Source organism: Pagrus pagrus, assembly GCF_965226575.1.
Source record: "Pagrus pagrus genome assembly, chromosome: 9".
NCBI lineage: Eukaryota > Metazoa > Chordata > Actinopteri > Spariformes > Sparidae > Pagrus > Pagrus pagrus.
The window spans coordinates 17,466,717-17,492,045 of NC_140193.1; the positions used below are offsets into that span (position 1 = coordinate 17,466,717).

Sequence of the window (25,329 nt, forward strand, 5' to 3'; positions counted from 1 at the left end):
ATTTTTTTTCAAGTTAAAATATTTAAATTCATACAGTCATTGATATTTTAAATACAGAGATATAGAGTTATAACAGAGACCCCAGGGACGATTTTTTTTTTCCATTGTTTAATTTCAGTGCTCGTTTTTGTCAGCCCTTTTTTTTAAAGCCTCTTTCCTTTGACTGAAATGTTCTCCATCTCCATCTCCATCATTTAATTTTCGCACGAAGTACAAATCGTGAATTTTGGACTACTGGGTCGAGCTTTACAGGCCAATTTTGTCAGGCTACGTGATGCTCCCATTGGCGTTGTACATCCAGTGTTTTGACATTAAAAAATTTAAATCATAGAAAATAAAAAAACATTCAGCAAGTCACACAAAATAAATAACAAAAACAAAACAAACAAAAAAGTTTGAAAAATAGCCTACAACCCAACAAATTTCGTGAAGCAATTTTTTTTCCAGGGCGATCAATAATTCAGTTCTCAACTATCAGTAGGACTATCCATAATAATATTTGCAAAATATTTCACGATTTACAGTTTCACATGTTTTATAATTAACATATCGGTGATGTCCCAACAGGAACGAATAAAATAGCACATAGCCATTTTTACAGGCGCAGACAGATTGTAAAAGCCAGGCTATTTTGTCTGAACCTTGCTCAGTCCCGTCACTGTGTGTACAGTATGTGTGTGTGTGTTGAGTGAGGAGGTCCTGAAGGGATTACACACTTATGAAAATACTGGATTTGATATAATGAGGTTCAGCAAATGTAGGTAAATAAAAGGAGATGCTCGAGGTATTTCCCATGATCAGCTAAAAAAAATAATAATAACAACGAGGAAGTCTTTGTATGCTGCTCTTAATGCGATATTTTAAACCCTACATCTGTCAAATATCACCATCCTTCTGCAGTGCATCCTGTGTACCAGCACTGTCGCTTTGTTCCAGCTCTTTTGTATGTCTAATGACTTCCCTCCGCGGGTTGTTAGCACTTGACAGCGGGTCTCAAAACGAGGAACTTTCTTACAGCCATGTATTCAAAGGAGCTCCATCTAGGTACATGATTGGCAATTTTTGTCATGATCCTCTCATTATTAACATAAAAATTGACACGAAAGACGCGCTGCAAAAATTATATGCACCTTCTAAGCTGATTAGGGGTGTCCCCACAGAGCAGAGGCTGGGTGCTGGAGAAGCTGCTCCTGCCAAAATCTGAGTCTATTAGGCCTATAGTGAAGAAAGATATGCTGCTGGGCTTGAGAAGCAGGACCTTGTGCTATCTAAATTTAGATAGCATAATTAGCTTTGGATCTTTAAAAAACCAAAGGAGTCAAGGTAGCCAGGCTGGGGTGTTGGACATTTGAGCCGCAGGAATATGAGTATTGCAAATTTGTGGGGTTTGTAGGTAATAATAATCTGAATGGGAGAGAGTGGATAGTCTGCGTGATCTGTTATTTTTCCCCCAATATGTATAATCCAGCACAGTCCATAAAAATCGGTCTACTTGCACAACACAAGGGCACAAGCTTTTAGAAAAAAGTTTTTTTTTTGTGAGCTGCAAAATTTTCGGTGCTTAGCTGTTCGTGTGTTTTTTTTTGTTATAAAGAGTCTTTTGGACTTTAAGAAATTAATCTCCGTGTATGTGTGTTTACAATGCTGCCTAACAAACGACTGCTTTAACCCAGGTGTGATTTTTTTTTCTTTTTCTTTTAAAGTAGGCCTATCCCCTAAAGTAGGACTAGAGCAAAATAGGAAATGTGGTCTGAATGACGAGTTATCTGTTAAGTGAGGTTTCTTCTCGTTGGTCTGGTGACGGGACTGAGGTCTTGCTGAGAACAGCAGCAGAATACGGCAGAAATCCACTCTCGGATCTTTGCCCCGAGGCTGTGCAGGTAAAGTCAGCGCTGGCGCTCCTGGAGCCCAGCGCGCTGGCCGCCTGGCTGCTGTGGCAGCTCAGACACGAACAAGGCCCGGTGGTTGACGGGGCGCTGACCGCCGCCGCCGCTGCCGCAGCCGCCGCGGCCGCCGACGCCGCCGCTGAAGGATTCAGGCCTGCGGGTGACTGGTAGAGTCCCGGGTGCCTGAAGCTGCACAGGAGCTCCGGCCGCGAGTAGGGGTGTGAGAGCGCCCGGAAGGTGTCGAGGGGCCGGATGGAAGTGGCGAAAGGTGACGAGGCGGCGCCGGTGGCGGCGGCGGCCGCTGCTGCTGCCGTGACACCGACGTGCGGGTAGTAGTGTAGAGGCATGTGCGAGTGGAAAGGGTAAGGTAGACTTCCTGTAGCTGCCGCATGCGTCATCATGTAAGTGTAGAAGCTGGGGTCTGCTGGATGGGGCCAGGACATCGCCAAGCGCTGCCTTTTATCCTTCATCCGCCTGTTCTGGAACCACACCTGCACACAGAGTCAAAACAAGGCCCATATTGAAGCTGCCATGTTGTTTCCAAGCGCTAAATTTACACCTGTGAGGAGTGTGTGTGTTTGTGTGTGTGTGTGTGCGCTCAGCACAGACACTCATCTCTGCACTGAGATTACAATTTCCTACAAAGCTCCTGTCATTGAACGTGAAAGCGATCAATTATCGCACGTTGAAGGAGTTAAAATCTAACCAATTAACTAAAATATATCACTTAAAGTATTTTATTTAAAGCGGTATAAATTCATTGTAGCAACACATGAAGGCTGAATCTGTTAGCATCCAGTGAGTCGGTAAATAAAAGCGTTATTTTGCGTGCAGCTTAAAGGGAGAGGAGAAATAATGTCACTGCAGAGCATCTTAATAATTATTCTTTTTTTCCCTCCTTTACGCACATGTACTCACACACACACAGTGCACAGGAATAATGAAGATTAATCGGTACCTTAATCGTAGTTTCGGGCAGATTGAGCGCTGCGGCTAGTTCACATCTTCTCGGCCTGGAAACGTAATTTTCCCTGTAAAACTCCTTCTCCAGCCGGCCGATCTGCTCCCTGGTGAAGGCGGTCCGGTACCTCCTCACTTGGTCGCTGTTTGAATTGTTTGATCCTCCCGAGCCATTGCCGTTCATATTCGCGAGGGAGTTTGAGCCCGAGGAGCCAGAATTACTGTCCGAGAAACCTATGAAAAATAAAAAGAGGCACGTTTTTTTATTAATATCAACAATATTCAGATTATCCACAGAGAGTGTGGGCCTACAATGTGCGTGACAGCTGGAGGATAATAACAATAAAACTGGATGATGTAGCCTCAAGATTTGTGTCGAGGCAAAATGCTAAACATTTTTTTTTTGTTCATATTTCTTTATAATAATACATTTATCCGTTGTAGTAAGGCTACGGTGATAATAATAATCATATAAATATTCATAATGATAGAAATAATAATAATAGAAATAACAATTTAATTTATTTTTATTTCGTTTTTTGGGAAAAGGGAGAGAATAATAATGATACAAGCAGGTCAACACCAGCCACATCAGCATTAATCTACAGCAGCAGAATTTAGAAACGAGATAAAAATGAAGAATGCAAAATAAAACCTCACCTTTGTTGTTTTCCTTGTGCTGGCTCGGGGAGCGATGCGAAGGGCACCCCACCTCCACATCACTGTTAATGTCTGAATCTGGCGAAACTTCGGAGTAAAGGCTCATTTTCTTCCTGCTTTCTGACGAGGAAATCTCCGCCGAAGAGGTATTTTCGCTGTTGTGGTGCGTGCCGAAAAGACTGTCAATCTCAAATTTGCCTTTCGTCGGGATGTCCCCAAGATTTCCATGGAGGGAAGCCGAAGTTATTCTCGGGCTGAGCCGTCCGCTGTGCTGAGAGTTTTCCAGGGCCTCCAGCACTGAATTTCCAGGCGTGTCTGCGAGCCTCTTCCCTGCGACGGGACTGTGCAGACCTCTCTCCATCAATATCATCTCTTTTCTTATCCTCTCCATCATTAAGCCGTGCAGGACGACGACGAGGAAGAGGAGAAAAAAAAAAAGAAAAAAAAAAAAAAACACACTCACACTCACTCACACACACACGCACGCACACACACACACGCTCACTCACACCCCACGCAGCACTTGTCCAGGGGGCTGGAGCACCAATGAGTTGTGTCGGGAGCTAAATCCGCATGCAACTCAGCAACTGTCTCTAAATAACTGTCTCTAAACCTTTTTATAAGCGAGACGCAAAAAAATGAAAGAATCTGAATGCAATCGACGAGCGACTGCTGCTTCAAAACGAGCCGTGCATCCTCCCCGCGGCAGCAGCGGCAAAAAAAATGTCATTCATCAAAAAGTGGTCGCTGTTCGTTGTTAAAATGCTCGGCTGACGTTGCTCCAATGATCATTTATTGTAACAGGTTTATAAGCAAATAAATAGGAGAGGGCTGTCACTTGATGATGGAGGCGGCCTTCGGTCAGACGAATAATATCCAAGTGGAGAGGAGGAGAGGAGTGAGGAGCGAGGTGCTTGTCCCTGGGTTGATCTCTGAGTCTGTTTTAGATTGCTCTTGGGTTTGGCCTCTTGGGTGAAATTGACAGTCTGATTAATAAAATGAGCGGTGCAACATTTCCCTCTTCATTTAGGAATATTATTATGCTTTGATTCTCTATTGTTTCCCCTCCTCTCCGTCCGCCCTCCCTCTCTCTCTCTCTAATTCTTTTTATTTATTCTACTTGTTTCTTTCTTTCTTTTTTTTTTGTTGTTGTTACCATATCTGCGACTTAATCAGTATGTGAGGTGCGTTACAGGATTAAGGTGCGAGTTTGTGCTACCACATTAACAATGTTATTTTTTTTCCTCTCCAGTTTTTCTTTTTCTTTTCGTGCTGTTTCTATTTTTCTCTCTTTTCCCCGGATTTGCTCCTCCACACAGCTCTTTCTGTATTCGTCAAAGACACATTGTGATGTGGTGATAATGCGCGCATTATTACGCATTTACCCACAACACCACACACTTACATGCTCATTAATGCACTCAGGAGTGTTATATATTTATGTTCAGATGAGCTACTTTTAAAGTAACTAAAACGTGCTTGTAATCTTTTATAATTAAACGACCAGTAGTCACTTATTTTAACTACAAGTTCGTTACAGCTGATTGTTTACACTCTTATTTGTTCATTTTGATCGTCTCTTATGTCGAATTTAAACGAAATGCGCAGATTTTAGAGCTGATACTTGAATGTTTTCGTTTTTTTAAACAGTCTTTCGTCTGTTTGGAGTCATTTCCTCCCACTTTCCGCCCCTCTGCTGCCTGGTGGTTCGGGTGTTTCTAGGAAAATAACTGGCACATGCATGCATCATATCAACTCCAACGGAGACTCGATATGTAAAGACATAACACCCATGCATGGACTCCTGGTTCCTCGATGTGAAATGACTATAAAGGCACCATCAGATTATACTCTGCGCGTCCTCTGGCGCCTCCTGCAGGCGTTAATATTAATTGCTGTCGCTGATGTGAGGTGTTGAGTGGAAGGTGTGGGCTGCAGTTCACCTGACTTGTGTCTGTCCAGCTAATATTAGTGTATAAGGCAATGAATAGATAGATAATATAAATATTTATTTTAATTGGGCATCTGCAAAGCCATTTTGGAGGAGCTGGAAGCGGCTGCAGCACCAGAGATTTGTATCCCTAACACTTTCTCCCCACATTTTTATAATAGTGGTGAGAAATATAATAAGATTCAAATCAGAACAAAATCTGCTGTCTGCCTTTCCCTCTGGGAAAACACAGAATATGAGACTGAATATTGACAAATATGAAGCTTCAGAACCAGGATAAGGACCTACTGAAGCTTGAATTTCTCTCTCTGCATGCAGCTAATTTAAATATATTTCAGCCCACTTAGTCGTTTGTTCAAAAATCTGTGTTTATGTAAAGTGATCGTCTAATCTTATTTTGGGGACTCGTGTTTTACACCTTGCAGGATAATAAGACCAATTAATGCAATGTTTACTGACTGATACCGAAGTTCAATGAATACAATATTGTCGTTTGAGTGAATAAAATGACTTCATGTGAAGGCACTGGTGTGCAGTCTCCTCTTAAAGCTTCCAGAGTTTACATTAAATATAATGAGGTAATTTGCATACATGTACTGGATTAATTGTGCAGTTGATGAATCTTTCTATGACGTTAGTTTCACCTTAAGAGATATTTGCACATCTCAGACAACTGTATAATCTTATAGTCTCAGACTTTTAAAATGTACTTGAGTTAAGCTATAGACTAAACTTTACTTTAGTTGACATTTTTGAGTAGGATAGATCAAATTAAATTCTTCTGCTCAGCTTTTCTATTGGTCAACAAAAAAACAAAAAAAATTGTAAATTAGAGCCCGACAGATATATGGGTTGGCCCATATTTCCAGCCGATATTGGCCTATCCAGATATATCAGTATTGGAGTATATGTTGTTGATATCGGCTGATATGAAAACATTTATGTTTTTAAGAACACAGTGCAGAAAACGATGCTTGGGGTGATTTAAAATTATTACGTTTTGATTGGAGTTTACTGATTTAGTTCACAGATGTCATTTTGGATGATAATTTTTATTGTTTAACTGTAAAATATCCTGACTCCATTAAATATTTGATCGATAACCACATCTGAGGGATCATATGTCAGCCATTTTATATCAAAATCTGATTTTTTTCTAAAAAAACTCCCTAATATCGGTATCAGCCCCAAATTGGTCAGGCTCTATTGTAAATCATGCCTTTTATTGCACATTGTTTGCATTCACGTGGCAAAGTCATCTCGCCAGTATTAGCATCATATTTTCTGAATATTGGTTCAAAATATACAGATAACTAAGTTCCTTAAGCTACAGTATACTAAATATTCACTTATCAACATTTAACAGTGTAACAGTGAAAGTGCATATTTACAGATTTCAGTGAAGGGGTCTCATTGATGAACAGTAGCACAACAGTAGCTCAATGTGCCTTTGTCTAAACAGGAACAGTTGGTGTCTATGGATATTAAACTTAAAGGGCAACTCCACTAATTTTATGCATTAACGTGTGTTCACAGGTCTTGGGGAGTACTACTGCATTCGTGAAAAAAGTAGAATAAAGCCTTTTGTGGCTCCAGAGGAAGCTGCATGTAACCTGATAAATCGCCTCCAGTGATGTCACTCTCTGGCTGAGTTGAATTGTGGGTAATATAGGCGCCTGGTTTTGAAAAGAAAGGGGAAAAAAAGGTGACATCTCTGGTTCTGCTTTATCGATTTTGATCATTTATTTTTAAACTGTCCATAATGAGGCCAGCAGTGTTACAGGAGTGCAATGCTAGACCAGAAACCTGGCCTCTGCATTACTCACATCGCAACTTGGCGACTGGGCGACATCACAAGAGGCAATTTATCAGACTGCATGCAGCTTCCTCTGGAGCCGCAAAAGGCTTTATACTACTTTTTTAAATCACATTTGCAGTAGTACTCCTGTACTAGGTCCTGTAGACCTGTAAACACATTTCAATGTGTAAAACTGGTGGAGTTACCCTTAAAGTTTGAGAATTCATACAGAATCAGCCTGAATCACAAAATGAGCAGAAATATTGAATAGTGAAAAAGTTTGGGTCGCTCAGTTTCTAACTTAGCAGTTTTCAGTTCTTGTACTTCAGTTACCTCCCATCTGCCACATGGAGTCAAAAGTATGAAAAGCTTCATATTAAACTTTAATGACATGCTGAGAATTTGGGTTTATAGGGAGTAGATTCATGATAGGAGCAGCAGGGTTTTCTCTCTTCACTCACACTGTAGGTGATCACACATTTCAGCCTCCATGCTGGAGCAGGCTGGGAGGAAAGAGCAGAAGTGAAACATTTTGGGGCAGAATTTGTTAAATCTCACTATTACATTTAGCCTGTTTTCTGTGGTAACAACTCTGATTTGTCCATGTTTGGAATTAAATAACCATGAAGAAATGTAATGTACGTGTCATGTGAAAAATGATCAACACTAGTGGAAAATGTGTATAGAAAATACACTTATTCTTTACTAGAGGTATAAATCTATAAAGTTGGCCAGATTTCACAAGGAGGTGAGATCATAAAAGATAGTCATACATTTAATTATTTTATTCCAATTGATCATAAAGACAATGCACATTAATCAGCATTTCTAAAACTGTAGCAGTGTCTCATTTTTCGATTGCGATCCTTTGGTAAGATGTTCTAAACCTGACGAAGTGACGGGCTCAGAAACACAAACAAAGCACATTAAGACGTAAACAACAAAAGCAGTATCTTCAAGACAGGAAGCAGAAAACATGGATGCAATAATATGTTGATACTATCCACTATTCATTATATTTGTCAACAATGAACAGTAGGCTACTGTTAATGTTGCACACAGTAGCTTACAGCAGTTAGCAACAGTTACATTGAATTAAAGTAAAAAGCAGCAGTCTTTGACTGACTAACTACTAGACGGCTACTGTAAATCCATAGAAATCAGCATGATAGTGAGCTAGCCAAGCCCTCAAGCAGATAAATGCTGCAGCAAGGCACACAGCTGAGCTTAAAGAAGCTGTTGTTACAAATTAAAGTATAAAAGCTATAACACAAAATAACATTTTCTTAAATGAACATCTTTGCATTGTGGGTAATGTAGGCACCAGATGTTAAAAAGCAGTCCACTGGTCTAGCATTGCACTCCTGTAACACTGTTGGACAGTTTCAAAACAAATGATCACAATCGATACAGCAGAATCAGAGATATCGCCTCTTTTATTCCATGCGTTCTTCTTCCTTTTCAAAACCTGCCGCCTACATTACCCACAACGCAACTTAGCCACTGAGTGACATCACTGGAGGCAGTTTATCAGATGACATGCAGCTTCCTCTGGAGCCACAAAAGGGTTTATACTACTTTTTCCACATATGCGAAATTGGTGGAGTTACCCTTTAAGGCTGAAAGGCACCGCACACCCACGCAGATGTTCTCTGTTACTCTGCTGATTGGACCTCTGCTCAGATTGAAGGTGGGCGAGCTGATGTCATATTTCGATCTACCTGTGAGAATGATGAAGGTGCAACAAAGCTAACAGGAGAAATAATGGGGATGTCAGTCGAGCTCAGTCTGAACACGTATACACAATAATTAAACTCATGACTGTGTGTGTAGAAAAGGCTGTGTACGGCCATTTTAATATTTACAACAAAACCCTTTAAAGCGGATCAATAAGCCTTTTTACTACAGACATTTTGACTTGTCATAGTAGGAAAAGCACAAGGTGTTACTAAAAATATTAAAGATGGCTCTTTTCTATTCAAGTTGCCCATTAATGACAGTGTGACAGTGATCCAATCTGCACATCACCAGGACCCTGCAGCTGAAGGAGCTAAATTGAATGCAACCATCTTTAATTTCATTATTCACACATCTACTGTATGGTTTCTCAGCCACTTCAACACAGTCAGGGTGGTTGGACGCAGCATCTAGTGGCCATTAGAGGGACTGCAACTGATGGCACTTGGTTCAACTTTGAAGCATGGTGGCTGCCACTTTGTCTGTTCAGGGGTGAGTTCAAGGCTTCTTATCTCTGTGAGGGGCTCCTTTCAGCCTCAAAACCATACCAGCTCCCTGATATGTATTTGCATTGAGTGTAACAACTACTTAGAGAGGTGATATTCTTCAACAGTATTTGTATACTTATTTGTTAGTATAGACACACAACTGTCTTTCCAATGATAAAGTAATGTTTATTTTGAGCAGGAATATGTAAACAAGCAGCAATTCATTGTGCTTTTTGCAAGTTTTGTGACATTTTACTAAATAAAACATACTTATTATTACCACATGTTTCCACATAATTTCCCGCACTGGAGTTGTGTATCACTGGAGTCTGTGTGCCACGCTGTCCGTTTGCATGTCTTTACTCTAAACAGTGGCCACTAGTCTCTTGATGACTTCTGTTTGGACTATAGATGAGCAATTACAGTCTACCTGTCAAGAGGACATTAAATGTGTAGGGTAGATATGGAGATCAGTCACTTCACAAACAACTTCATGAACTCCTTCAAAATTAGAGTCAAATAACTACTGAACCACAATTTGCATCTCTCTTTACATGTGTGTCTAATAAGCTGTGGTTCATATCAGTATGTAAAACTATGTGCAACTGTTGAATACACAGTATGTGGCTGCAAAATAATTCCACGTTCTGCATTCATCCCCATACAGTCCTACTCATTACAGGATGCATAACATATCTGTCTACTGCTGTCAGCCAGTGAGAGATATGTGCTATGTATGTGTGGACAACTGCTGAAGTAAGGGCACATCATTATATACATGCTGAATATTTTAGTTTCAACACAGCGGCTGAAACAAAAACAAACCTGTGATCACTGATCTCGCACGTGGACGAGTACAAACAGATAAAAGAACAGATACACAGATAAACGACACACACATAAACACACACATATATTATGCACATACACACATATTGGGATGAATTAGGTAACGTACACACATACACAAACACAACACGTGAAATGATTGTAATGTGATGTAAGTATTGACCCCTTCACATATGTGAGAATGACCTTACACTAATGTATTCTGGGTAATGATGATATGTTATGACCTTTTTTTAAAGTAGAAACGGCGATGTAATTTAACTAAGTACAGCTACTTGAGTACTATACTTAAGTACAATTTTGAGGTGCTTGTACTTTACTTGAGTATTTCCTTTTTCAGCTACTTCCACTCTACTTCTGCAACAACATTGCACCATGTTGGGTTGGATGCCAGTTAACACCACTCCACAAACCCTCAGCAGACTGTACATGTCTTAACAGCTGAAACCACCCAGTCATCTAGTTTCAGCTTGCGACTACTGTGCCTCTTTATCAGTGCAGATAGTGTTTGTGTGTCTGTCTGTGTTTGGAAAATGGAGTCACAGAGGAAAACATAACCACAGGGTTAAGATCCTTTAAAAGCCAGATTTAAAAAGTGTGTTTTTAAGAGTTTTTTGAAACAAACAAGGGATTCAGCTGATCTAATTGTTCATAGTCTGGGTGCTAAGACTTCAGAAGAGCAGTTCTGTATGTGGTATAGCCAAGAGATTCTGGTTGGATGATCTAAGAGGTGGTGTAAGCGGTGAGTAGCTATGTAGAGTAGAGTTAAGATATGCAGTGCCTTAAAAGTAATTAAAAGTATCTTAATCCTTGTCTCCAGGAGCCCCGAGGTCCCAAATTGATTTGAAAAGACGTTATTTCCCCCCGTTTAAAGCCAAAATCTTCACTGTAGCTGCTATGCTAAAAGCATTAACGCACACCATGTGGGTGCACTACACTATTTTGAACTTATGATGAGGTTGTTAATATTAGCTTTTCAAATCAATTTGGCCTCTCATCATCACAAAATAGCTCCATGTAGCTCATCAAAAGACAATATTGACAACCTCAACACACGGTCCATGTATCCACTTGGTGTGCGCAAATGCTTTTAGCTTAGCAGCTTCAGTGACGATTTTGGCTTTAAAAAGAGTTTAAAAAACGTACTTTCAAATCAACTGTGGGTCTCTGGGCTTTTGAAGACTTGGATTACACCGGACGAGCTGTAATGAGCCACTTATGTTTTTTCTCCGGTAATATTTCAACGTTTTAAAACAAGTCCCCATATAGTTCAGTTGTTTAAGCAAGCTACACTTAAAAAAAATAATAAAAAAATAAGAATTGGTTACAAATTCAAAACAGAAAACAACACAAAAGCACATCATCCCAGTCACTCAGGCCACACTGAGAGCTGTGGTTTCACACAGGTAGTGCCGTTCGCCAGCACAAATGATATCATCCCAGGAGTTCAACCAATCCTGCGTCTCGGTGCTTGTTGGTGGGACAATTGCAACACAGTCCTGTCCCATTCCGCTGTTGTCCCAGGAGGCCACGATATTGTTTGGCTCACCACTCATCCAATAAGTCATATTTGGATGGATTCTTTGCCCATTGACCCAGAAGAAGTCGTTCTCCATCACCATGTCCTGCAACCCAATCCACGCTGAATGGAACCGCTTTCCAGGGTGCTGCTGTACAAACTGAAATGTCATGTTGGTCAAGAATGCCTGGTCATCGGCATTCAGAACCACGGCCATGTCAGCCCCCATGTTGAGACAATCCCTGCGAGCCTTTTCCCACTTCTTTGTGTCTTTGGAAAGCAAGAAGCAGCGTGAAGCGTGCTCGACCCAGCCAGGCAGGCAGCGTGAACACTGCAGTGTGTTCCTGTCGCAGAGTCGCCAGAGGAAGGACAGCTTGCTGGAGAACAGGATTGATTGCTGCCGTTTATTGACTTCTTGTTCAATTGTTGCATTGAGAAACAGTTCTCTGCTCTCCTCTTCCAACTGTGTCTTGTCTTGCAACGTGTTCTTCAGGTCCAGGCTCAACTGAGCTTTTTCTTGCGATATGTTCTTCAGGAGCAGGCTCAGCTTGGTCTTTTCAGCAGACAACGAGGTGAAGTTGTACAGCATTGCGTCAATGAGCAGTGTCATATGGCCACACTCGCTGGAGTTTTGATTAGTGGAGTTCAGGAGTGGCTTCAGGTGGCTGTTCTTTATTTGAAGCTCTTGAATGAAGAGGTAGCTGGTCACAACACAGAGGAGCGTCATCAGAACCCCGATCAGAATGGCATGCCAGCTGGATCGCAGTCTCTTCATGCAGTTGTGTTGTGTCTCATCTTCTGTGACAGCTTCTGAGGCAGTTTCACCTACAAAACTATGACAAAAAAAGGCTTATGCTTAATAGTTTCCCCTCACAAACACAAAAAGTGCATCTGTTGTTTACAGTTGGAAATGAATTAGATATTAGCTTTAACAGGGGTAATAATACCTGTGTACAATTTTAAATAGAAACTCTTAACTCGCTAACCTAACTCTACATGACATACTTATGTGGTTGGTCAATATTTTTTCTTCCTCCAGCCACATTTTTAAATAAGAAACAATATCTATGAATTGTATAAACACTCCTGATTACATTACCTCAAGCGGACATGTTCTGGGTAAGTCATGTCTTGTCTGTTGTCGTGTCTCGACTTCTTCTTCTTTGTTTGTTCGAAAAGGTTTTTCAGTTTCAAAAAAGGTCCAATAAAAAAATAAAAAAGGAAGTACTCAACGGGAGTCCTCAAAAGCTGAGTGCAGTTGAGCTTTTATTGCCAGCAGTAAGCTGAGATCATACACAGACAATGTCCATAAACAACTGATCTGATCTAATACATTTGATGTCTTCCTTTAAGCCTTAAAACTGGGCAACGTCTTTTGGTCTCAACCACTCTTTACTCTTCCTGCTAATGTGGGTATTTTCCCTGGGAAAGTCCTGAGCTTTCCAATGAACCTGCCCATGTCCTGCCGTTGGTTATTGTTTGGTTATCAGTCACCATACAATGCTTGTTATTTTACATTTTGAAGGCAAATCAGAATTAGTGTCAGAATTAAGTCACTGGTTACTTTGCAGATTACATGTGGCTTCAGAGCCAAAGCTGCTGACGCGGGTATTTTCCCTTGGAAAGTCCTGAGTTTTGCAATGGACCTGCCCATGTCCTGCCATTGATTATTAGAAATAACTTTCCTCAGAAAGGCAGAAAGGCACTTTCCTCAGAATACACCATTAGTTGTTAGTGACTCTGGCCTTAGCTTTTTATACAAGTTTCCCTCTGAATATATCCCATTAGCTTTGATCACTCTTTGTACTGCATTTAAAAAAATAATAAAAGTGTGGTGTATCTGGTTACATGATTTCACTCTTACATTTGTGGCTACATTTTATTCCAAGTTAACGCAATACGGTAGTTTAATCATCAATCGATCAATAGGTGCATGTTTAATCAACTAGTGCAGAGCAGTATATGTTTTAACCATTCATGTATGATTCCTTCACATTTTGATTAGAGTCTTCAACATCTCAGTACTTATTACCAGCTGTCATTAACCACTAACTACTTACATATGGTTATATTACACTACACTGTAGAAGAAGAAGAAAGGGGGAAAGAAATGTTACTTTAAATCATACTGTCAGTAAAATGCCGCATTTAAGTATCAAATTGGTCTATAAATTCAAATGACAATAATTTCAACTGCCAATATACAACTTTTTTGTTTTAACTTATAATTCTGGAGTAAATACTGGTTGCACAGTGTAATGGCTGTAGAAAAAATGTATCCGCATATAGATTGGTTCTCTATAAACCTCACTTTCACTATGCTTTTCGGTCTGCCACTGGGCTGGATTTTTCGTTATTGATTGTTAGTCCCATTGAGCCATCAGGCGAGCCACATGTGACACATTCATCACCTGCAGACCTGGCAGAATTTAATACATGTTATATTTGCATATTAAAATGGTATATAAGTCACCATTCAATGCTTGTTATTTTACATTTTGAAGGCAAATAATGTACATTTCATATCAGATACTTACTTTTACTCAGGTACTATTTGTATGAGTGACATACTTTTACTTAAGTAATATTTCAACACGATATCTTCAACACAATGTCAACTCTGAGTAGAAAAGCCCGACCGTGGACAGGGGTCGCAGGCTACAAATCCTAAATGCAACACATCTGGGACAGAGGTTTCAACAGGTTACTTGTTATTGTAACTTGTTACACTGTTTGTTTTTTCTCCAACTGACCCTGATAAGAATAAATAAATAAATAAAATAAAAATGTGCAAATGTACATCTGGTAGAAACATTTCTGAGATTCTTAATACCACTTATTAATAACACTTGAGCTGCCAGTCAGCCTTGAGAGCTCATTGAATGATGTTGATACAGTTTTTATATAAAAAAACAACTGTCATTAAAGCACATTGGCACAAGGCTGTATTAGTAATAAGGGACATGAAAGCATATTGTGTCTGTGCAGAAGAGAAGGTTCCCCTTGCTTTGGCTTGTCAGCCCCCACAGACAGTGAACCTGCTCACTCACCACATGTTTCAGTGCTGAGTGCTAAATGAAGCTGCTGCTTCGTTAAGACACTTCTGGCTCTGCTGGCCTGCAGACTTCTTTCCTTGAGTGAGAGGGCCATCTAGTGGCGTCACGTTGTGAATGCACACAAACCAAATAAAAGGACAGGGACCAAACTAATTGCTGCCCTGGGCACGATGCAGTATTACATCTGATAATTACAATATAGAGTTAGATTTACAACATCTCAGTTAGCAGTTATCTGGACTGATGTCGTTGCTTATTGTATATTTTCGTCTTACATGTTCAGTTATTGGTGCTTTGTTGTTTGGCTGACTATCTTTATGATGTAAGGTGACCTTGAGTGGCAATGCGCCTTTTAAGTTGTATATTGTGTGAATAAATTGTATGTATTATTAGTGTGATTGCCATAACAGTGGAAATAAGTAGTCAGTGTTTGCATCTGTAATCTAACTGCTTTATATTTGATCTCAGGTAGACTTCAGTGGGCTACATTTCCCCATTTTCGGTAAAATGAGCTGCACATAGTTCACTAATGAGTCGCTGAGTGTCATTATTCTCGGGATAGCTGTTCAACACATTTGACTGCTGCATAGTGATAAACGATAGTCAGGTGTGTTCAAGTGTTTGAACATTAACTCATGTTTCTTTACAGTGAACATTCACTGACGAAATGTCGCCGATCGTTTTCCTGTTTCCTCAGTTTTGCTATCAAGAAACCAAATGTGGATCCATTCGGTGTAAAAACGCTACTCGTTACTTTTTTAAACGCTATTTAAAAAACGTGTACCTGGACCTTACTTTCTGCTTTGTGAGACACTGATGGGTAAGTGACGACAAAGTAACTAACTACTCAGTAAGCCTGTGTGTACACTTGAGCAAGCTCAACAATAGCTAGAGATACAGAATAATCTTTATTGTGTGTAAATAATTATAAATAAATGTGGATAATTGAGTTGTGTGCAGTTCATTATAAAGTTCTCTTAGTACAGATTTTGACTATTTTAGCGTTTAATCTCGATTTATTACAGTGACAGTGTCTCCAGATGTCGAGCACACTATCATCACCGTGTTTTTGCTGCTGTTTCACATACAACGCAAAAGAAGTACTAAATGTTTATGTCGACAGGCCGATATTTCTTTATTAATAAGTGCATGTATGTGTTTGTGTAGCTGGAATGACGTTAAGAAGTCTCATTTCGTTATGTAAGCCCCGTGTTATTTAATAAATGACCCTGTGCCTCGTATTAGTATCTTTAGTCCTGGAGTCAGACTTATTGTGGAGCGACTTGTTGTTGATTCATTCAAGTTGTCTTTATTTCCTGGTCCCTTAAAAAAACAACTTCTCTCCACTAATTTTAAATCTTAAAATCGTGGTTATTTTTAAGAAATACTTCCTTAATTAAACACGACATGTTGTGTTGTGGTTTTTCGCTGGTGCAAACATGTTAAAAGTGTAACCGATGGTTACTTTGCTTTGAATTTCTATAATAAATTCAGACTATTTCACCGACACTTTCCATGCAAGTGCCGAGGAGAATAACTTCGTCCCAAAGTGTGATGAGTCGGCTTCACAGTTTAATTTCGGATCTTCACTCTGAAAGTTGCGCAGACTCCTGAAGCTCGTGTGAAATATTTAAACCGAGGGATTTAATTAATATGTCACAGTTCAGATGCCTCCAGGTGAAATCATCACTCGTCGCTTTTTCTAAATTTTTGTAAAGAGTGATGTCGTTTCGATGCTGTCATTTCTATGGCACATTTCTCGTATCCTCAACCAAACAACAAAAAAATGTTCGTTTCGAAAAGTAGACCTGAAAGAACTGAATATACTCGACAAACAGGTAAATCCGAAAATGTTACACACATCTGTAAACCTGCTCTGTAAAACCCTCTGAGGGCCTGCAGCCTCCGGTCTGTTACTTTTTGATAAGTTTGTACCTGAAAGACGAAGAGACCTTTCAGATTTCTCTTACAAAAGGACAAAATTATGACATAAAATAATTTGCCAGACTGTGTTTTCATGCTTGTTATCACCCGATCGTTTGTATTTAACATTTTTAGGAGACAGGAAATAAGATGAGCCTACCCTCTGTGTCAATTATATCGAATGAAATTTCACTATGAGCCCACTTTGACTTCTGCTGACTCCAAACGCTGTTGAGATTTCAACACTTGGGAGATTCAAGGCAACATTTCTCAGCCCAGAGAACTTGAACGAGGGAAGCAGCAAGTTTATTACCAAGGACAATAGACGGCGGATAGCTTCCTTCAAAGGGCCTGGAAAACAACCAGACCGAAGCTCCGCAATTTGGCTCCTGACACCCTAAACATGAAGGACGAAGAGCAGTAAATGACACTAAAACTGAACACTAAAACTTCTCCTAATTTTCTAATTGTGTGAACCCGTCTACCTCTGTGACATCAGGCTTCATACAGCGTGCAGGCTCAACTTTACGCAGCGACACTTTAAGCCTGCACGTCCCAAATACAAACTTCTTCTGATTTTGATGTATGTGAATAGAAATGATTTTGTCTTTAAACATCTCTCGCTCATAATTAAATGTCCGCTCGGCCTCCAGGAGATCTGCACAGTGTGTGATCAAACGTCACGTTTTGAGAAGAAGATACAGATTAAAGTGACGCACACCGGCCAGTTGTGACTAACAGTAAGTTTCTGTTAAGATTAACCATTATTTTATCTGCATTTACTTAATTATGAATGAGTCTGTTCACAGGTATTCTGATGTGATACACTTCTTTTATTCAATTCATATCGCTGTTGATTTTCTTTTATTTTGAAGGGTCACAAGCGATTCAGACACGTTTTATACGTCAGTTAGTTAAACTTAAATATTATAAAACATTATATTAACTTTTGCATACAGACTGAATATTTAAAAGCTCAGTTTTCTAAACAAATCGGACGCAGCAGATTCAAAAAAGCTTTTAAATGATTTGCTTGTATTTGCTCCTAGTTGCAGTTATGTGTGTTTCTTTTCCCCCTCTCGTGTTTAAGTAGCATAAGTAGACTCAGCCTGTCTGTTCTATTCAAATATTTCCGTTTTAAACACTTGTTGTATTGGTATTATTTCATTTTTTAAAAACCTTTTCATTAGTTTCTTTTTCATCTCTAATATAAGTGTCGATATTACTGCACACGTTTCTTGTTTTCTTTATTTAAACGTACTCGGCGCATTCATTCTCAACAGGCATATTTAGAGGACTGATTTGCAGCAGATGTAATTTTCATACTTTGTTTCACCCTTGACGGTTATTTTCCTGCGGTGGTTTTATCACGTAGCAGTAAATCCCCACAGCTCCACTGATGACTGAGAAGGCTGCTGATGTTTAATTGCAGAATTAAGCCACTGACAAACAATGAAAGGAGCACAGACAGCACTGCAGGATGGAGGCCATATATGAACTTGTAGTGCCACCTATTGGACTGCAGCTGCAATTGCTCATATTTTAAGGATTACCTAATAATGCGACTTTGAGACTGTTGGCCTGTTTCAACCAGTCTAACATCACTTGAGTCTGTTTGGGGTGATGACTCTGATAAATATAAATAAACATGGACACACTTTTATCATAAGGAATCCAAACTGTCTGTATTTTAGTGTCTCTGAAGTGATCAGGGACCCCCTGTCAATGTATTTGAACACACACGCGCACACACACACACACACACACACACACACACACACACACACACACACACACACACACACTGAGAAAGAGAGAGAGAGACAGATACACAAATGGAAAAAAGAAAAAAAAACTCCAGTACGACAACAAAATGTCAAAATGTAGGTTTGCTTAGGTTTATTCTCGGTAGGCTCTGAGATGTATTATTGTATATTATCGCGATACCCAGTTGATCAGATACAGGCTGATTATGTGGATATATGTGAATATATTTCCTGAAGACAGCACTGACGACATGTGGTAGTAATCGCTGTTGGTAAAGTGCACTTGGACTTGGATACATTTACGCAGTACTTTAAAAATTCAAAATCCCGCCTCTGTATGTATTTACAGAACTAGAATACTTTGTTTGGGGCAAGAAAAGTACTTGGTTATTTTTAGGTAAACATGGTTTGGGTTAAAATAGATCATTTCACCACTTTACGCACGTGTTTGAGAGAATAACTTCTCCCGTGTGCGTATTTTTTCCGCTCTTTCCTCCCTGCGAGTCTCAAAACTTACAATCACAAAAACGTGGTTCGTCAGATTCAATGACGGACCTGGAGCAACATTAACTATGATGTACTGACAGCCCCAACAAAGCGATATCAGATTGTGCTGCGCGTTGGTTAGATATGGATGTGCGTAATTTGTATCCTTTTATTCGTCTCGAGTAGGCCATATTTAAAACAAGTTAATTGACGCCACTGTTTAGAGACAGTGAAGTAAGAATTATATTGTATTGATGTATTGGTTTATTTCTTGCATATGACAGTAAAGCATTTGAATCCTTCAAATTTGATTGTGTTTTAAATAAAAACGATAGTCTAATCATTTCGAGGTTTCTAACATCTCACTTGAGAGATTCACGGTCGTTACTGTACAGTAGGGGAGCAATACAGAAGCTTTTATTGCCTAAAGGTCCCTTTCTTCACTCCGGATAATAGTAAAGTTCCTGTTTTTTTTAATATATAAGCTATTATCAACCTAAAACGCTCTGGTAGGTTTAGCTGATTTTAGATATGGCCTTAGAAGTACAAGACAATGATGTCTATAAAGAAAGCTGCAGGTGGTAAACAGCCAGTTTTCAAACTAAATAAAGGCGAGTTATGGGCTATTTTTAAGCGGGTTATGGAGTTACTTCAAAGAAACAAGAAGAGGAGACAAACTGTATGTTTCAGTATGTGCTGCTCATATGTTGTTTCCAGCCCATAGCTCCGAGGCTGCACAAATAAAGGCTGCACTGTTTACAACGGAGTGACAACACGAGAGGCAACACCTCCAGGGCACCAATAATATATTGAATACAATGAATGGTATTTGTGTGAGGGTTATAATGCTGCATTGTTTTTGAGATTGCATGTGAGATAAGGGGATTTTTCGTTTGATTTATTGATGTCATGGATATCCATCTATCTATCTATCTATCTATCTATCTATCTATCTATCTATCTATCTATCTATCTATCTATCTGTCTGTCTGTCTGTCTGTCTGTCTATGTATCTATCAAGTGTGTATTTTCTTTTACTAACGTTATATCTCCAAATTATTCTGTATAATTATTAGATTTGTCCACCCAAAGTGTTTAATGAAGCCCATGAACGCGGCCGTGCTTTGCCTCGTGTCTCCTGTGGTGCGTTTAAGGCCCTTCATTTACCCTCATAGACTGTGTGGGCCGGTCCTCAGCGGTGTCACCTTGCTGTTCTTCTTGCCACAGCACAATGACACCAAAAAGAAAAAAAAGCCTGCACGAAAGCCAAATCTTCCTGAGGTATTCCTGTCTACGGACAGATGTGTAGAATGTATACCCTCGCCCCCCTCACCCCACCCAATAACAAAATATTTCCTCATGGAGTATTTTTTGCTTTGCAGTATTGAGAGCAAGGGTGGGGCGGAACAACATATTTTGCATATCACGTGACGGTGTATTAACAAATCAACAATTACCTACCCTTTATTCTTCAGGAGTTGCTAAAGGGCTTGCAAGAAGCGCTTGAGGAAAGCTCCATGGAAATGTGTGAGCGGAATCCTTTAAATCCCGGCTATGTTGGTTCTCTCTTGAATTTTGCGCCCCCTGACTCGCTCTATTTCTCCAACTTGCGGGGTAATGGAGCCCACATACCCGGGCTGCATCAGCTCCCCTACAACAGGAGAGAGGTGTGCACGCTCCCGTGGACTTCCTCAAGTTCGTGCACGTCTGGACCGGCGGCAGCAGCGCCGCCGCCACCACAGAGCCGCGCCTTCGGAGGCTACTGTCCGCCGTTTCTGTCCAACTCGCTGTCTATAAACTCCAACTCCCCCGGCGGCCACGCCAAGGCGCATTTGGAGGAGTCAGCTCGGTGCTTCCAGAGCGCGAAGGCGGAGGAGTCTAGCAGCAGGCAGGATGAAGTTTACGCCGGGGAGCACGGGGCCGCCAGTGAGCGCGGTGGTTACTCAGATTTGGGGAGCCGGTCTCACGGTTCTGCGGCCCAGCAGCTCGATCCGGATTCGGCAGGATCGCTGAGTGTGAACGCCACCAAACAGGAGCACCCATCATCGAGTCACACATGCTCCAGGACGAGTTTTGCAGAAGGTTATGTATCTTATTTTACACAACAACTCCTCTGTGTCACTTCAGTGATTCCCTGTTTGTATTGCTTTTACAAACCCACTCTAACACTGAATATTTATCATCTACCAGGCATATACACATATTTTATTTCTTGTTTTCATCTAATTTCACGCTGAGTCTCTTTTTATCACGTCGTTATAAAAGACTAACCAGTTTCCACAAGCGAATATTATTATATTGGAGTTGAATGGAGAGCTGGCAGTTTGTGTGTGACATCATGTGAGTTCTTATGACTGTCGGACTATTTTATGATCAGTTTATATCTCCTGTGGTGTCATTACTATTTTAACATTCCCATAATGTCCTAACAGAGGCTACTGTGTGTGGGGTTCATGGTCATATCTGCCCTACTTCTCTCTTATTCGAGCGCTTTGAGCTTCTATAAATGCAGCATTAAACCGTTTCTAGCTTTGTAAAATATGAGCAGCGATTCTTGGTAAAGGGAGCAGCTCTTTGCCTTCTGCTTTCCACCACTGTGGCTGAAGTCGGTGTTAATTTAAAGTATAAAACCTGCTTCTCCCTCCGCTCCCTCCAGGTGCCCCGTGGTGCTCGTCACAAGCCAAAACCAGAAAGAAGAGAAAGCCCTACTCGAAGTCACAGCTGGCTGAACTTGAGAATGAATTCCTGATGAATGAATTCATCAACAGACAGAAACGAAAGGAGCTGTCGGACAGACTGGACCTGAGCGACCAACAGGTGAAAATCTGGTTTCAGAACCGCAGGATGAAGAAGAAGCGACTGATGATGCGCGACCAGGCCTTCTCTACGTACTGATGACCTTTGGACTTGATCGTGACCAGCAGCAGCAGCAGCAGCAGCAGCAGCGCACAGATGATATGTTGTAGCTATACTATGAATGTTGCAGCACACACTCCACACGCCCCTTTCGGTTTGTGGCTCGGACTTGTATTTATGAATATGTGTAAAATGTTTATATTCCTGTCAGATAATAGGCTACATTTTTATCCAGAGACAAACCTTCAGTCATATTCATATTAATAAAGGAATGTCTGCAGGTCGAGATGCAGTAAATTCTACTTATCTGGTCTCCAAATGCGCAGCAGGCCCTGGCTCCTTGTTGGCCTGCAGCCGCCGGATAAAGACAAACCTTTAAACCTTACTATTTCATATGCAGCTCAGATTTCAGGCCTATTTAAACAGGAATGTGATTCTATATGTTTTTTGTGTATTCTGTATGATGGCCTGCGCATGTGGTGCAGGCCTAATGTGGAGGCAAACAGTCAAGTTCATGTTTACGGACGAACAGAAGTCAGTATCGCAAAAATATATTCTAACTGCATGTCTATTTCCTAATTACTGTCGTTCAATAAATGCCTGATTTCCCCCAAATTGATTGTGAATCCAGTTAAATACGAAAAGTGGCGTTTCTTTTGTTCGGTGCGGCCGCGTCGTGCCGAGGAAAACCAACCGCGCCGCATTTATTGTCGGAGGCTTTGACTTCAGATGTCTGCAGGACAAGAGTTTGCGATGTTAAATATTCATCTGGCGTTGGTTCAAACTACATTCTAATTGTATTAAATGTTGTTGTCAGCTGTGGGTTTGTGTTGCCATGCAAACGTGAATGTAATACTGAACAGTCACAGATCTGATGCGTCAGAATCAGTCCTGCTCTGCGGATCCAGTCTTTATAAATACATAATTCATTAAAGAATATTCCACTTTATACTTTGGATGGAACTGATTTATAAAAATTTCCAGAACGCATGATGGACGGAATCGGACCATGGACCACCAGCCTCACTTTTACGCACGGATAAGAGTTTTTTGTAAATGTAAATGCAACCTCCAGATTAATACATGTGTAAATAAAGATCATTTTTAAATGACATGCGCATCATTTCACTCATTTTGTGTCTTTTGGTCGTATACAGGCACCAAGTTTGAAGTACACTGCGGTTGTATTATCACGATTGTTCAGTCCGTCGCTCACAAATCGATCATGAATTGTTGGAATATGTGAAGGCGTCAGAACTCTGCATCTTTTCTACTAAATTTAGGGAATGATTTAAAAATACAAGTCGAGAGGGTTTACTGAAAATACCTGTTTTTATTCTTCGTAGTGTTGTTACCTTTCACTTGAGGTAGAACAGAAAATTCGCCATTTTTTAAATCGATCAATGCATGGAAGGAGAATATTTGTTGCCTTTATGCACACTCTGTCTGAGGGAGCGATCCTCGCCTAATTGTGAGATGAAATGTGCTGCAGTCGTTCAGCAACATCTGTAGTTAACATCTGTATTTATCTCTGTCGAGCAGCTTCAAAACTACATCATCCTAATATTTTCACAATCAGAAAAATAAAAATCACCTAAATTATCGCACAATTTAACAGATTCACGTCACAAACATCCATTTTTACTTTTAGTTGTACATTTGTACAAAATACATGATAAATATTCAGCCAAAGCGCGATGAGTGGACTTTATCATCACATTTACGCACCAACAAACAGCTGGTTAAAAATTCACCCAGTGTGAGGTTAATATAACACCGGCGCAGTACTGGGTTAACTTGACCCATTACCAGTGGGATGGAACGACACAGTGTTGGTTTCATGTAAAGACGTTGTTGTTTGGTTACTGGAACAAAACAACACGTTACTACTGCGTAAAATAAACCCTGTATTGCATTGGTGCCACATTGACACATTGTTTTTAAGTGTTGAGTGCGTACTTTCTATTCTTTACATGTTCTAGTGTGCCTACTTTTTAAGATTTTCCCTACCCGGCGCAGATGCGTAATTCCTTCTTATGGTGACTATACAACACAGCAGCAGCTCCTACCAACAGGCAAAGCCTCCACTCGTCAGTGGGAGGTTACTGTGGCCAAATGGATCTGGTGTAATTCAAAAGTCATGTATGCATCCTTTTTAATTCCATCAGTGATATTTAAAGCAGTGTATAAGACAGAAACAGAATCAGCTGTGCGCGTTATTCAGTTTATTTCTCAGGAACAGTTCAAATCGATAAACAATCCTGGAAATAGCGTCGGATTAGTCAGGAGGCTGGATCTGTTGGTGCATGTGTTCTGCGCACATCTACCTGCGTCATTCTTTAAACATTATTATCATCATATTGATTTCACATTGTGGTTGTTATTTGAGTCGAAGGCTGCAGGTCACAAGTGGTTCCGGAGATGGACCTACCGACCACAGACAGAGCAGCACACGTGAAACATCAAGAGAGTGGATCTAATAATGGGCCCTCCCATTACGTCATCATCGCGTCATCACCACTGCAACTGTCTGCAGCACATAACACTGCAGCCATATTAAAGGTTCATGAAAGTCAGAGATACATTTCAAACCCAGTAATTCGTAATGAAACGTGAAGAGATGTTTCTTCCATCAGTGGCTGCTGCAGGTCTCCGTTGTTTTTTTAAAATTCCACTTTTGCTCTTTTATTTTGTGGAGCAGTTTAGGCTAAATGTGTCCCTTTTTTTATTGGCGCAACTCTGCTGCGTTTTCTGCGTATCACTTTGCACACAATCTACACACATGTCGCTCATATAACGCGCCGCGGGCCTGTTGTGCTCCCAACTCGAGGTGTGCCTGTCCTTCTCAGTTTCCAATCCTCCCCACACAACAAGTTTCACCCACTAGCTGTTAGATTTTATTACTCGGACTATTTTGAATGGTTGCAGCGAGTTTTTCTGAGACGTTTTCTTCCACTTTTTGTTGCTTTATTGCTTTACTGCCAAACGCAGCCAGACAGCGTCATACAGCTCAGCCTACTTAAAAAAAGTGGGGGCGCCAAAACAAAGTTAAGGTCAAGTTAGTAGGCTGTGCATTTGCTACTTGCCCCACAAAAGCTACTTCTATTTCAGCATATAGGAATTGGTTTGACTTAATGTCTAATTATATAACCAATAAGTGGAATTTAGAGGTGTTTTCTCTTATATAATTATTAAAACTGTGACATTATAAGGACGATTCTTTGTCTGGAGTTGTGGCTGGACTTCATCACTGTGTTTTATTCCTCGTATTCATGTTTCTAGTCTTATATTCCTATTTCTATTTTTATCCTTACATCCTTGCGTGCATCGTGTTAAGCTACTGGATGCCCAGATTTCCCTCAGGATGGATAAAGTGCGTGTCCATCTATTATTG

The 25,329-nt window shown here is 40.4% G+C and overlaps 2 protein-coding genes across 2 annotated transcripts; one reads left to right on the forward strand and one right to left on the reverse strand.

Annotated features, from left to right (window-relative positions):
• Positions 1-3,900, reverse strand: evx2 (even-skipped homeobox 2; the record flags this gene model as incomplete). The annotated part of the gene is made up of 3 exons (XM_084361537.1): positions 1-2,377; positions 2,845-3,080; positions 3,507-3,900. 3 exons carry the CDS (start codon positions 3,898-3,900, stop codon positions 1,763-1,765), a joined length of 1,245 nt encoding a protein of 414 aa, XP_084217663.1. The 3' UTR covers positions 1-1,762.
• A 16,696-nt stretch (positions 3,901-20,596) lies between these two features.
• On the forward strand, positions 20,597-23,003 carry hoxd12a (homeobox D12a; the record flags this gene model as incomplete). Its single annotated transcript, XM_084362897.1, has 2 exons — positions 20,597-21,161; positions 21,736-23,003. The coding sequence occupies 2 exons, from the start codon at positions 20,597-20,599 to the stop codon at positions 21,972-21,974; spliced, it is 804 nt and encodes a 267-aa protein (XP_084219023.1). The 3' UTR covers positions 21,975-23,003.
• Positions 23,004-25,329: the final 2,326 nt, after the last annotated feature.